This window comes from Nicotiana tabacum, chromosome 2 (genome assembly GCF_000715075.1).
Source record: "Nicotiana tabacum cultivar K326 chromosome 2, ASM71507v2, whole genome shotgun sequence".
Lineage (NCBI taxonomy): Eukaryota > Viridiplantae > Streptophyta > Magnoliopsida > Solanales > Solanaceae > Nicotiana > Nicotiana tabacum.
In genome coordinates, this window is record NC_134081.1 from 14,598,354 (window position 1) to 14,612,723 (window position 14,370).

At 35.0% G+C, this 14,370-nt stretch overlaps 1 protein-coding gene across 1 annotated transcript; it reads left to right on the forward strand.

Moving 5' to 3' along the window:
• On the forward strand, positions 1-2,160 carry LOC107785016 (exocyst complex component EXO70H1-like). The gene has a single exon (XM_016606236.2). It carries the CDS (start codon positions 125-127, stop codon positions 2,051-2,053), a length of 1,929 nt encoding a protein of 642 aa, XP_016461722.1. The 5' UTR covers positions 1-124; the 3' UTR covers positions 2,054-2,160.
• The last annotated feature ends 12,210 nt before the right edge of the window (positions 2,161-14,370 follow it).

Below are 14,370 nucleotides of genomic sequence, written 5' to 3' on the forward strand. Positions count from 1 at the left end.
TATATATACACCCTCTCAGTCTCCATTAAAACCGATCATAAATCTTCAAACCTAGAGCTGAACTCTTCATTCTTTCACACACTAATCATAAACAATTCGATAATACCTGTGAATTAAAGACAATATGCGGAGAAAAAACATGAGAAATCTTTGTTGCTCTCCAAAGCGTTCAACAACTGATAGTACTTCTCCATCTACTTCTCAATTCTCTTCCCCTTCGCGTTTCTCGTTTTCGCCTTCGCGGCCGAGTTTTTCCGATTCGGTTATGGATCGGACCCTGGAGATGGCGGAGCCGATGATTATGAAATGGGACCCTAACACCACTACCTTCGCCAAAGTGACTTCTCTTTTCTATGAGAATAGAAGAGAAGCCAAGGATTTTATCAAGTGTGTGTATAATCTTCAAAAGGCCATGCACTTTCATTCAACTGAGAATTCGAAATCCGATAAGCTTGTTCGCGCTCAATCTCTAATGCAAATTGCAGTGAAACGACTCCAGAAGGAATTTTACCAGATTCTCTCAATGAACAAAGCTCATTTGGATCCTGAATCCATATCTACCGTCTCTTCCCGTACTTCGACTGTTTCGAGTACATCCGATTTTAACGTTGCGGAGGATGATGATCGTGTAATTGGGGGTGAGTCTATTTCTGAAGTTGAGGATTTTTCTAGTGTTGTAATGGCGGATTTGAGATTGATAGCAGAGTGCATGATCTCTTCTGGCTATGGAAAAGAATGTGTGAAGATTTACAAAGTGATACGTAAATCGATTATTGATGAAGCCATTTACAGACTCGGAGTTGAGAAATTGAGTTCTACGCAGGTTCATAAAATGGATTGGGAAGTTTTAGATCTGAAGATCAAGGATTGGCTTAACGCAGTGAATATAGCTATGAAAACATTGTTCAACGGAGAGAGAATTCTATGCGATCACGTCTTTGCATCTAACGATGCAATAAGAGAGTCGTGTTTTACTGAAATTTCAAAAGACGGAGCCATGATTCTGTTTAGTTTTCCAGAAAATTTGTCTAAAAACAGTAAGAATATTAAATCGCCGGAAAAAGTATTCCGACTACTTGACATGTACACCACCATCGTCGAACATTGGCCGGAGATTGAAGCTATTTTTTCTTCCGATTCAGAATACGTTATCCGATCTCAAGCATTGACGTCACTCGTCAAGCTCGGCGAATCTATAAGGACGGCGTTAGTTGAATTTGAAACTGCTCTACAGAAGGAATCCTCAAAAACGCCGGTAGCCGGTGGTGGAGTCCACCATCTCACAATTGATGTAATGAATTACATCATTTTACTCGCTGATTTCAGCAATGTACTCTCTGATATCCTCGCCGAGGCTCCTCCGCCGGCGAAAGTTTCGTTGCCAGAATCATACTTCGGTATCTCCGATTCAAACGAATCTCCGGCACCGGCGATCTCACTCCGATTCGCTTGGCTGATTCTAATTCTTCTCTGCAAACTCGATAGCAAAGCGAAGCACTACAAGGACGTATTCCTAGCGTATCTCTTCTTAGCCAACAATCTCCAATACATCGTCGTAAAAGTCCGTACATCAAATCTCAAGTACTTGCTAGGCGAAAATTGGATAGCAAAACTCGAGGAAAAGGTCAAACAATTTGCGTCAAACTATGAGCGGCTAGGATGGAGCCACGTCATTGAATCCCTTCCGCAAGAGCCGAGCACAGCAATGGCTCCCCATCAAGTGAAGGGGATTTTCAAGAGATTTAATTCGTCATTTGCGGAGGCGCACCGGAAGCATTCAATCTGCGTCGTACCTGATAGTAAACTCCGCGATGATTTAAAAATATCAATCGGGAGAAAAATACTCCCAGTGTATAGAGAATTTTACAATAAATATAGAGATGCAATAGTAAAAGAGAGACATTCTGCTCATGTTATTAGATTTGCTCCAGAGGATGTAGCTCATCGCTTGTCCGATTTATTTTTTGAACTGATTATTGAATCAGAAAGTTCTTCATCATTTGAGTTCTCCCCCTCACATACACATCACGGTTGCGAAGAAGAAGATTTTTAGAGTATTTGTTTAGCTTTAATTTGGTAATGTAATTATGTTGTACTGAAGAAATAAGCAAGATTTTAGAATTCAAAATTTAATTATTTTGATCATGAAACGTTATATCATGATGTTATCTTAGACATGTATGCTTTAAGCTATATTACTCGAACTTTCCGAAAATGTTGCTTTCCGAAAATGTCAGTGGGTATGTGTCGGATCCTCAAAAATAGTATATTTTTAAAGGACCCGACATGAGTGCGATAACATTTTATTGAGTCGGGGTAACATAGGCTTTAAGTTTGTTGATTGTTATCCTCCCAAACTTTTCATCTCTACCTGTAAAAAGAATAGCAGACGATATAATTAGAAACACAGTCGTTTTCTGTTATGATGCAACTGTACTACAGCTTGCAGATTATCTTGTAGAATAAGTTGGGACGTTATACTTTTCGCAACGAGTAACATGCTCGCTCGTTATTACATAGATGTGTAGAGATATTAAGCGATCATTTTAGTAAGTTTTGACTCTCCAACAACATAAAAAAGCATGTCTGATCATCAAGGAGTGTGATAATATGGATGAGAATATTTCTCTATCATTAATATCAGAAAGGGAAAATCTGATAGAGGGAGTGTTGGATTATATATAGTAGCGGATGTAATTTAGTATCATATTCACGTGTAAATTAAACAATTAGCACATGCGAAGATTATTCGAGTTACCTCTTGAAGCGTGAACAAAATATATTAATCTCGGTCTCCAGTTCCAGAGTAGCAAAACCGCAACCTCAACAAAAATATTCCACAGTCTTCTACTGTGTTACCCAAATAATATCCGGAAAGAGAGAATTTCGGGTGAGCAAAATTCCAAGGAAAAACGTGCAAAAACCAATAAAAAAATTGCCAGCCCTATATGGAGTATATATAGCTACGTTTTTTAGGTTAAATCCTTTTTCCAAAACCTGTTAGGTTTTCTTTTTCCACTAAGGAAATATTTCCTTTATTTCCTATTATTTAGGCACAGTAGGGACCACATAATTTAATTAACAAGGCTCCCTATTATAGAAATTAATTTTGAAATTCAAAATTAATTCCTACCATAATAAATTACGAATTATTCCACTAAAATTTCGTAATTGCACTCCTTAGTTCAATTTCGAAATTCTTCCATAAAACCTTATTTAACTCCCCATGTTAAGATTCAGATACTTATAATCAATCAAATTAAATTACTGACAATTTAATTTATTGATTGCTTTCTTTAGACTTTCGCATAACTTATTTCATGTGTCGGATACAAATCCAGCGGCCGGGTTTACACATGAAAACTTATAAGCTTTCATAAAGGAGTATCATCAATCTCAAAAGCCGAGATATGGATTCTATCAACTAATTATTACTTCGCCAATGTATATCATTATTGTCCAATTTACCAGGCTTATTGACCCACGAAAGAATCTCGCTTTAAGACATTGATCAAAATTAAAAGTTTTAATCGCTTTGTCAAAACAAGTGTTCCATGCCCTAGATGCCTGTTTCAGTCCATAAATGGACCTTTTAAGCTTACACAACATATGTTCCTTGCCACTTTCTATGAAACCGTCTGGTTGCATCATATAGATGCACTCATCAAGACTTCCATTAAAGAAAGTTGTCTTGATATCCATGTGCCAAATCTCATAATCATAATGAGCATCAATGGATAAGAGAATCCTAATAGACTTAAGCATGGTTACCGGCGAGTAAGTTTACTCATAATCGATCCCTTCTTTCTGAGTAAACCCTTTCGCTACAAGCCTTACTTTAAAAGTTTGCACTATTCTATCTACACCTCTTTTTTTTCTTATAGATCCACTTACATCTAATGGGTTTAACCCCATCAGGTGATTCTATAAGATCCCAGACTTGATTAGAGTACATAGACCCTATCTCTGATTTCATAGTAGCAACCCACTTATCAACATCTTTATCATGTAGTGCTTGGTCGTAATTGACAAGTTCGGAAGTTGGCTCCTCATGGATCCTATTATATGATTCTCCCAAGAGCGTATAACGAAGCGACTATCTTATTTCTCTCCCACTACGACTACACACTACATCAGTTACAACTACACTATTATGATCTTGTGGTTGAACCACATCATTATCAGGAACCTGAGTCTCCATGCTATCCACATGGATATCAACAACTTCATCCTGTTGTGCAGTTTGCTCAACATAACTCCCACTACTTTGTTGTAGTATGATTTCGGGTACTTGTTCTTGCGGGACATCAAATCTATTGCCATTTCTGCCACTACTAAAATGCAATAGTATGTCAAAATCGACTTCCGGGGTTTGCATATGGTCGTTTTATTTTTCAGATGACCGAGTTTTCATTCCTTTTCTAAGTTCGTGTAAAACAAGTTTACTTCTAAGAACATGGTTCATCAAATAGTCATCTTCAAGAAACTTGGCATTTGTGCTAACAATTACCTTCTTTTCTTTAGGATAATAGAATAAACCACCTTTCGTCCCTTTTGGATAACCCGCAAACACACATACATCCGTTCTCGCCTCTAATTTATCTGTTTTCCCTTTTAGCACATGTGCTGGACAACCCCAAACTTGAATATGCTGCAGACTAGGCTTGCGCCCAGTCCACAATTCTGTAGGGGTCAAAGGTACTGACTTTGAAGGAACTAAATTCATAACGTAATTTGCTGTTTCTAAGGCATGTCCCCAAAAGGACGAAGGCAAACTAGAATAAATCATCATTGATCTAACCATTTGCATAATAGTCCTATTTCTTCTTTCAGCTACACCATTTTGTTGTGGTGTTCCAGATGCAGATAATTGAGAGGTAATTCCACATTCTGATAAGTAACTAATAAATTCTGCAGAGAGGTACTCCCCACCACGATCAGATTGTAGTGTCTTGATATATTTATTATGTCGCTTTTCAGTCTGTCTTAAATTCTTTGAACTTTTCAAAACATTCAGACTTTCGACGCAACAAATAAATATATCCATACTTTGAGTAATCACCTGTGAAAGTCACAAAATACTCAAAATCACCTCTTGCTTGGATATTCATTGGACCACACAAATCAGGATAAATTAACTCTAATTTATCACTTGCTCGATTTCCTTTTGAGGAGAAATTTCGTTTTATCATTTTTCCTTCTAAACAAGATTCATAAGTTGATAGTGCCTCCACTATTAATGAACTCAAAGGTCCATCCTTAACCACCCTTAAAATTCTGTTTAGATTTATATGACCCAAACGCAAGTGCCATGAATATGTTTCACTCAATTCAGAAGAATGTTTTCTCTTATTTGGTAAATCAATATAATTCAGTTCTTTATGTTGCAATGGTTTAGGAATATAATAAACAATAAAAAGATCATTAATCAATGTAGCCGAAGAGAGATAACATTTATTATGACTAATAACACATTTATCTATATCATGAAAATTAATGTCATAACCATCTCTCATAGCACTAGAAACCGAAATTAAAGTCCTTCTAATGGAAGGTACATATAATGTGTCCTTTAAAGCTAATATTCTATCACTACCAAACAAAATACTAATATTTCCTAATGCTAAAGATGCGGCTGCCGAACCATATGCTTGATAAACATTGATTTCTCCTCTACTTAGCTGCCGCATTACCTGAAACCCCTGCAAATAAGTGCAGACATGATTAGTGGCTCCCGAATTGGTAGAAACAACCGCTAAAAGAGTTTCAACGACAAGCAGATGTAAATCACCTGGTTTATTATTCAGCTTAGCCAGATAAGCCGGACATTGCTTCTTATGATGCCCAGGCTTCTTGCAGTGATAGCACTTGCCTTTAGCCTTTTTCACACCAGCAGTTGCGCCACCAACAGAGGGTTTTTGAGCCTTTTTCTTCTTCTGTCGCCTCTCAGCTTAGAAGAAGAACCTACCTTAAAATTCAATACCACAGTTGGAGCTTGTTGCTTGATAATAGTCTCTGCCGACTACAGCTCATTCAGCAATTTTGCAAGTGACAAATCCATTTTGTTCATATTATAATTCATGCAAAACTGCTGAAAACTGACAGGCAGAGTTTGCAGGATCATTTCAACCTGCGTATCCTTATCAATGTTTGCTCCAAGGACCTCCAGTTCATTCAGAAGACTCATCAACCATATAAGTCCATTGACTAAGGTCATTATCACGACTCAAAATCTCACCTGTCGTGATGGCGCCTATCTCAATACTAGGCAAGCCAAAAGAAAAATCCCAATAAACCACCATTTCTTTTAAATTTGAGAACAAAATAGTTAAATTCAGCGGAAGAAATCTCAAATTTTAAATATAACACTCCCAAAACCCGGTGTCACTGAGTACATGAGCATCTAATATGAATACAATATCTGACTGATAAAAAGCCTCTGTCTGAAAGTATAGAACAGTACATAACTGAAGGAAAGAGAGACAAGGTCAGCGGACGCCAAACAACTACCTTGATAGTCTCCAACTAATAGTACTCTGAAATCTAACAATCTCCGTGTCCGAAAGCACGTGGATCTGCACATGAGGTACAGAGTGTAGTATAAGTACAACTAACTCAATAAGTAACAAGTCTAACCTCTGGGCTGAAAGAAATGATGAGCTCCGCAAGTACAGTCCAGTAAAAATAATGGTACAGAAATATAGGTATGCTTTCAAGTTCAACAGTAAACTCAGTACAAGTGAAATAGATTGATACTGCATGATATGAGTCATATGACATCTCAGTAGAAAGACCTCAAGTACATACTAGTCACAAATTATCCGGTCACTTAGTACTGTTTATGGACAATCCAGCCCAGGGGTGTTCCAACCCGTATATATATGCACATCGACTGATAATCAGTCACCCAGTACCGTATAAGGCCAATCTAGCCCTGGGATAATTTATCCCTAAATATAAATGATACTGACAAGATCCATGTCCACATAACTCATTACAATACAAATAAGTAAGGCAAGTCCATGCCCTGGGAAGTCCATCCCAAATATCAATGATCATCTACGCTCACTGGGGGTGTGTATAGACTTCGGAGGGGCTCCTTCAGCCCAAGCGTAATACAAAGTCAATATGGCCTACTGCAGGCGGGCAGTCCCGATCCGTATAATAACGAAGCCTATAAGGCCTGCTGTAGGCGGGCATCCCCGATCCATAAAATAGTAAAGCCTATAAGGCCTGCTGCAGGCGGGCAGCCCCGATCCAGAACAATAATAATGTATAAATTCATTCTGGCCTGCTGCAGGCGGGCAACCCCGATCCATTTAATAATAACATATATAAAGCCAAATGGCCTGCTGCGTTGCGCAGCTCAATCCCATAAATATCCTCACAATGGATAATTATTACTGAGTATGAAATGTATATTTTAGAATAATTAATTCAACATCATCACAACTCCATGGGTCCAAAAATATTGGCACATAGCCTAAACATGATCTTTATTACTAGCCTCAGCTTAATTCCTCTATCAAGTGTCACATGTTCAGATAATAACATGATTCTTTAGTTTTACTACTTCACAGGATTTATTCAAGACACACTTTCGGTGGTGCACGTCTACATATTCGTCACCTATCGTGTGCGTCACCTCCAAACAATTCATATCATATCAAATTCGGGAATTCATACCCTCAGAACCAAGTTTAGAAGTGTTACTTACTTCAAACCGTGTAATTCTTTAATCCGGTATGCCTTTGCCTCATGAATTTGCCTCAAAATACCTCAAATCTAGCCACAATTAATTCGATTCAGTCAATAAAATTTATTGAAATTAATTTCATAAGAAAATGCTAATTTTCCACAAAAATCCAAAATTTAGCTCAAAAATCACCCGTGAGGCCCACGTCTCGGAATCCGACGAAACTCACAAAATTCGATAACCCATCCAATTACAAGTCCAACCATACTTATTTCACTCAAATCCGACTCCGAATCGGTATTCAAATCTCGAAAATTTATTTTTATGAAATTGTAGAAATTTCTCTGATTTCTCTTGAAATATCAACAATCTAACGCCGAAAACGAAGATTAATTCATGGAATATAATCACAAGGGAGTCAAGAACACTTACCCCAAGTTTTGTGAAAAATTTCCTCTTCAAAGTCGCCCAATCCGAGCTCTAAAATCCGAAAATGAAGAAAGAAACTAAAAACACACGATTTTATCTTCTGCCCAGTCATTTACTCTTCGCCATCGCGGAAAATGCTTCGCGATCGCGAAGCACAAATGCCCATCTCTTCCAGACAGCCTCTAATATAATGGTCATAACTATTTGTACAAAACTCTAAATTGTAATTGGTTTAGCTTTCTGAAAACTAGACACCAAGGGCTATAACTTTTATTTGTTGGCCATCTCCCAATTCCTTAGATATTCCGAGATATAAGCTTTTAAAGTCAGCCCTGTGCAACAGAAAATTTTCAAACTCTTTCCAGACAGCCTATAGTTTGTTCATCATAACTTTTTGTACACAACTCCAAATGACAAATGGTTTATCTTTATATAAACTAAACACAAAGATCTACAACTTTCATTTTTGGATCATCTCCAAATTCCTTATAGATTGCGAGATATAAGCTTCCAAAGTCGGGTCAGTGCAACAGAAGTTTGTTCTACGCGATCGCGAAAAGGCTTCCGCGATGGCGATTCACACTGCCCAAACAGCAAAATTGCTCTTCGTAATCGCGACCAATTGTTCGCGATCGCGATGCATACCTCTGTGGCCAAAAACCAGCAACTAAGAATGGCCTAGAAATGGTCCGAAACCACCCCGAAACTCACCCGAGCTCCTCGGGACCTCAATCAAATGTACCAACAAGTTCTAAAATATCATACGAACTTAGTCGAAGCCTTGAATCACATCAAACAACGCTAAAATGAGGAATCGCACCTCAATTCAAGCCTAATGAACTTTGAACTTTCAAATTCTATATATTGTGCCGAAATACATCAAATCAATCCGGAATGACTTCAAATTTTGCACACAAGTCATAAATGACATAACGAAGCTATTCCAATTTCCATAATTGGATTCTGACCTCGATATCAAAAAGTCAACCCCCCGGTCCCAAAAATTCAACTTTCGGTATTTCAAGCCTAATTCCACTATGGACCTCCAAATAATTTTCCGGACACGCTCCTAAGTCCAAAATCACCATACGGAGCTATTGGAATCATCAAAACTATATTCCGGGGTCGTTTACACATAAGTCACCATCCGGTCAAGTATTTCAACTTAAGCTTCCAATATGAAATTTATTCTTCCAAACTAACTCTGAAATACCTTAAAATCAAAACCGACAATTCACACATGTCATAATACGTCGTAGGAAGTTATTCAAGACTTCAAATAATTGAAAGGAGCGTAAATGCTCAAAACGACCGTTCAGGTCATTACATGAACCTTCAACCATTTTGGTATTCAGAAGAGATTTCATGGCAGTCTGCTTAGCCGCACGATTGTGATCTCCAAACATCTCTTTGAGATTTTCCAGAATGTCATAAGTATACTCCATAGACTGATGCTGATGTCGCAGAACATTCGACATACATGCTAGAATGTAACACCGCGCCATCTCATCAGCCTTAACCCATTTTTGGTAAGCTTTCTGTTCATCATCCGTAGCATCATCTCCAGTTTTTTCTGGACACACCTCATCGAGCACAAATTTGTACTCTTCAGCAATTTGGACAATAACTAAGTTTCGTTTCCAATCAACATAATTCGGACCCTCAAGTTTGTTTTGAGTAAGAATAGCAGTAAGGGGATTGAAAGCAGTCATAGTTAATCTAAGAGACAATTAAATAAATAGATCAAAATCAGTCATGTATTATTGAATATTAAAATTCAAAACACACTACACACGTATAATCCATGCACCTTGAACAACAAGTTTCGATGGAAAAAGAGTTATTCTTGCAATATACATATGTAATGACAGATTATTCACTCCATGAATTTAAACAGGCCATACTCAGATGGAGAGTAAACTGTTAATTTAAGTCAAGTGAATATCAACATTCAATAGACTAGTCCCATTGAACCAACATGCATATTCAGATGGAGAGTAAATACAAGTAATCAACAACTAGTATAACCTAGTGATTATCTATAATGAGTTTATCCGATATGGAAGAAGACCTATGTCAACGTGTAAAATCATTATATCACCAGAATTTAACCCTAGAGTCCATAGGAAACGATCCCTATCACCACTGGATTAATACAACAAAAAAGAAATTTAAAATAAATTCCAAAAAATTAGAAAAACGCCCAAAACACCATCTAAACAACCTCAAAACCCCGAAAAACGGAGTCCGTCAACATATTGACCTCCGATTGTCTGGCCAATTTGGCCAAATAGTAGCTTTTGGGTTTTCTCTGGATTAACGAAATTTTCAGATTATTCTAATCAAATATCATCAACAATAAACAGATATTACCTAAATTTTAGAATAATCAAAATTCTCGGAATAAATATTCATGCTCATAACAGTGCAGTTTTACAGAAAAATAATCTTTGCATGTAATTCAAAAATTTGCATATTAACAAGATGCTTCTTTTTATGCTTATCCTAATTATTTAATTAGACGTGAGTATGATCTGATACCAATTATTGGATTATATATCGCAGCGGAAGTAATTCAGTATCATATTCAAGTATAAATTAAACAATTAGCACATATAGAGATTATTCGAGTTACCTCTTGAAGCGTGAACAAAGCAGATTAATCTCGATCTCCAGTTCCAGAGTACCAAGATCGCGACCTCAGCAAAAATATTTCACAGACTTCTACTGTGTTACCCAAATAATATTCGGAAAGAGAGAATTTCGGGTGGGCGAAATTTCAAGGAAAAACATGTAAAAACCAGTGCCAAAACGGCCAGCCCTGTATGGAGTATATATAGCCACGTTTTTTAGGTTAAAACCCTTTTCCAAAACCTGTTAGGTTTTCTTCTTCCACTAAGGAAAGATTTTCTTTATTTCATATTATTTAGACACAATAGGGACCACAGAATTTAATTAACAAGGTTCCCTATTATGGAATTGATTTCGAAGTTCGAAATTAATTTCTACCATAATAAATTATGAATTATTCCACTAAAAATTCGTAATTGCACTCCTTAGTTTAATTTCAAAATTGTTCCATAAAACCTTACTTAACTCCCATGTTAAGATTCAGATACTAATCAATCAAATTAAATTACTGACAATTTAATTTATTGATTACTTCCTTTAGACTTTCGTTTAACTTATTTCATGTATCGGATACAAAATCTAGCGGTCGGGTTTACACATGAAAACTTATAAGCTTTCATAAAGGAGTATCATCAATCTCAAAAGCCGAGACATGGATTCTATCAACTAATTATTATTTCGCCAATGTATATTATTATTGTCCAATTTACGAGGCTTTTTGACCCACGAAAGAATCTCGCCTTTTAATAAATCAAAATAATAAATGACACACACAACTAATAATAATTATATCAAGATTAAGAGTATAAGTACATTGAATGGACTAGAGAAATTATTTTATTAAGTCTGTATAAAATACTTATCTCTACTTGATCCGTTCACTACATACAAAATGTATTAGCACAAAAGTCGGAATTAAAACCACTCTCATAGTCAAAATAAATTATATTTAATCTTGTGCTACAACCATTCCGATGGTTTATCCAATTCCATCATTAGATTGTGAACATAAACTTTTTGACTTATAAGAACCAATGATCTAATCTTCCGTATATAAGCTAAACTCTATACACTAAATCATCTACTATATAAGCAACGAACACACAGACAAATACCTGATCTATTTAAAATAAAACTTTATTGAATTGAATAAATAAATAAACAATTGTTCCATAAAGAGTACTATAACAACACGCATGATTTATAGTATATCCTAACAGGGAGAGCTTCCATTATAGGTCCTACACTATGAGAATTGGAATAAGTGTTAGTGTGTTCCTATTAAAAAGAAACATGTATTTAATATGACTAGCTTTCTGGTACGTGCGTTGTGCGTGTATCCAGCTCTATGAATACAAGATTTTAAAAGATCATAGATTCTACGTCCCGATGTATCCGGAAGTTGCCTTCTTATGTAAGCAATGTATGACTAAAAATTGAATTGCTTACTGTTGATTGATTCGAATGGATAGTATGTTAATATTAATTTAGAAGGAATCAAAATATGAAATACATGTTAAAAATCAGAATTAAAATTGTTTCATCAATTTTCGGTTATGTTTAGTTTCTATATGTGTCTATAGTCGGTTCTCATTTTATTAAAGGTAAGTCTGATTTTATTAAAAATATTTAATCATTTATAATATCTAAAATACTTTTATAAGAAAATAAAATAATTTATTTAAATAAGAAATTGAGTATTTTAGTTTTTCATTTTTATTGTGAATTTTAAATTTTGAAAACGTTGATAAGAGATTTTTAGTATGTACCATGGTGACTTAGATAAAATAATTACACATCTACTATTTGCATCTGAGATAATAACTCTAACGGTTTAATATATCACATGTATTTTTAAATTGCTAATTATACAATTAAAGTTATTTTCACAAGAAATTTGGCAAAGACAATAAGTATAAATTCCTTACTTAACTTTTATGTTACAATTGCCAAAATATTTCAATATATGTTATATAAGGAGTTTGCTACACCCTCTGTTTCAAATTAGATGAGATACTTTCCTTTTTAGTCTGTTCCAAAATAAATGATACATTTTTAAATTTAAAATAATTCAACTTCATACTATTCATTTTACCCATTTTACTTTTAATGAGAAGTTTTTATAATCACATTTATGTTATGGCCCCACAAGCTTTTACCTCTTAAACTTTTAAGACCATAAGTTTTAAAAGTATTTTTTTTTTTTAAACTCCGTGCCGAGTCAAACTATCTTGTTTAAATTAAAACGGAGGGAGCACTTATTAGCACATTACGGTTATATATGAGATGAATATTGCTTATTACATAGGAACTCTGAGTTGTGATTGAAAATTATTTGTGATTGTTTGTTGTTGTCTAGTTGTTTTTGGAGTTGTAGGAGGTTTACTTTACTGAGACTTGGGGAATGTCCAGCTCTCAGTCAATTTTATTTTTATTTCTTGTACATAATGTTTACCTGGTAATAAAATATCTGTAATACAAAAAATAAAATAAATATACATTATTGTCCTAGAATAATTACAATATTTTCAAAATAATTTTCAATCTTATTAGGAATATATAATAAATACTATTCGATCCATTCCTATTCAAATTAAATTCGCCTATCAAAAAGTTTATAGTGTCGACACGGACACAAAAAAATTTAACAACTAAAATTTTAGTATATCAAAATCCTAAATATTAACAAAATTATTAAATAGCTACCTTTTCTAGTAAGAATTAGGCAAAATCTTATTAATTACAAAAAAATCTCCTAAACTTAAAAAGATAAAAGGGAAATTTTAATAATGCAAAATATAAATGCAGTTGAACGACAAACTTTCCTAGTTTAGACAAAATTGTATTAACTACAAAAAGAAGTCTCCTAAACCTAATTAGAATGAGAATGGAGAAATTTATTACTCCAAAGTATAAATGGAATTAGAATGGCAAACTTTTCTAGCGTGTAGTGAACATTTAGAAAATATTTTATTAACAATAAATGACTATTCCTAAATTGTAGGAAAATTAATAAAAAATTATACATAAATATTAATGAAATACTCAAATTACTATATTGTCTAATGTGAACTACATGTTTTAAAGAGTAAAAAAGGCGAACGATATTTCGCTAAGGGCGTTCGTGCTTTTAATACTCCCTCCGTTTCAATTTATGTGAACCCATTTGATTGGGCACGGAGTTGAAGAAAAGAAAGAAGACTTTTGAACTTGTGGTGTAAAATGAGGCACATATATTTTGTGTGGTTATAAATCATTGCATAAAGGTAAATTGTTGCCAAATAAGGAAAGAGGTCATTCTTTTTGGCACAGACTAAAAAGGAAATAAGTTCACATAAATTGAAACGCAAAGAAATAGGTTTATATATATATATATAGAGATAGATAGATAGCTAGATAGATAGATTGCAGGAAGAGAACTTATTAGGTTATAAGTTACCAATTGCTATGCAGATTATATTGTCTATTCTAGTTAGGAAGTACAATCATCGTTCATTTGCGTCTACGAAACATTATGCAGATAGATAGAAAAAACCTATGATCGATTGTTGGTGTTACATTAACCAAATAAGCACACTGTATGAAGGGCCGGATGTGGCATATACTCGATGGTT

Coding starts and splice junctions, on each gene's coding strand:
- LOC107785016 (XM_016606236.2), top strand. CDS start 125: ATGCGGAGAAAAAACATGAGAAATCTTTGTTGCTCTCCAAAGCGTTCA.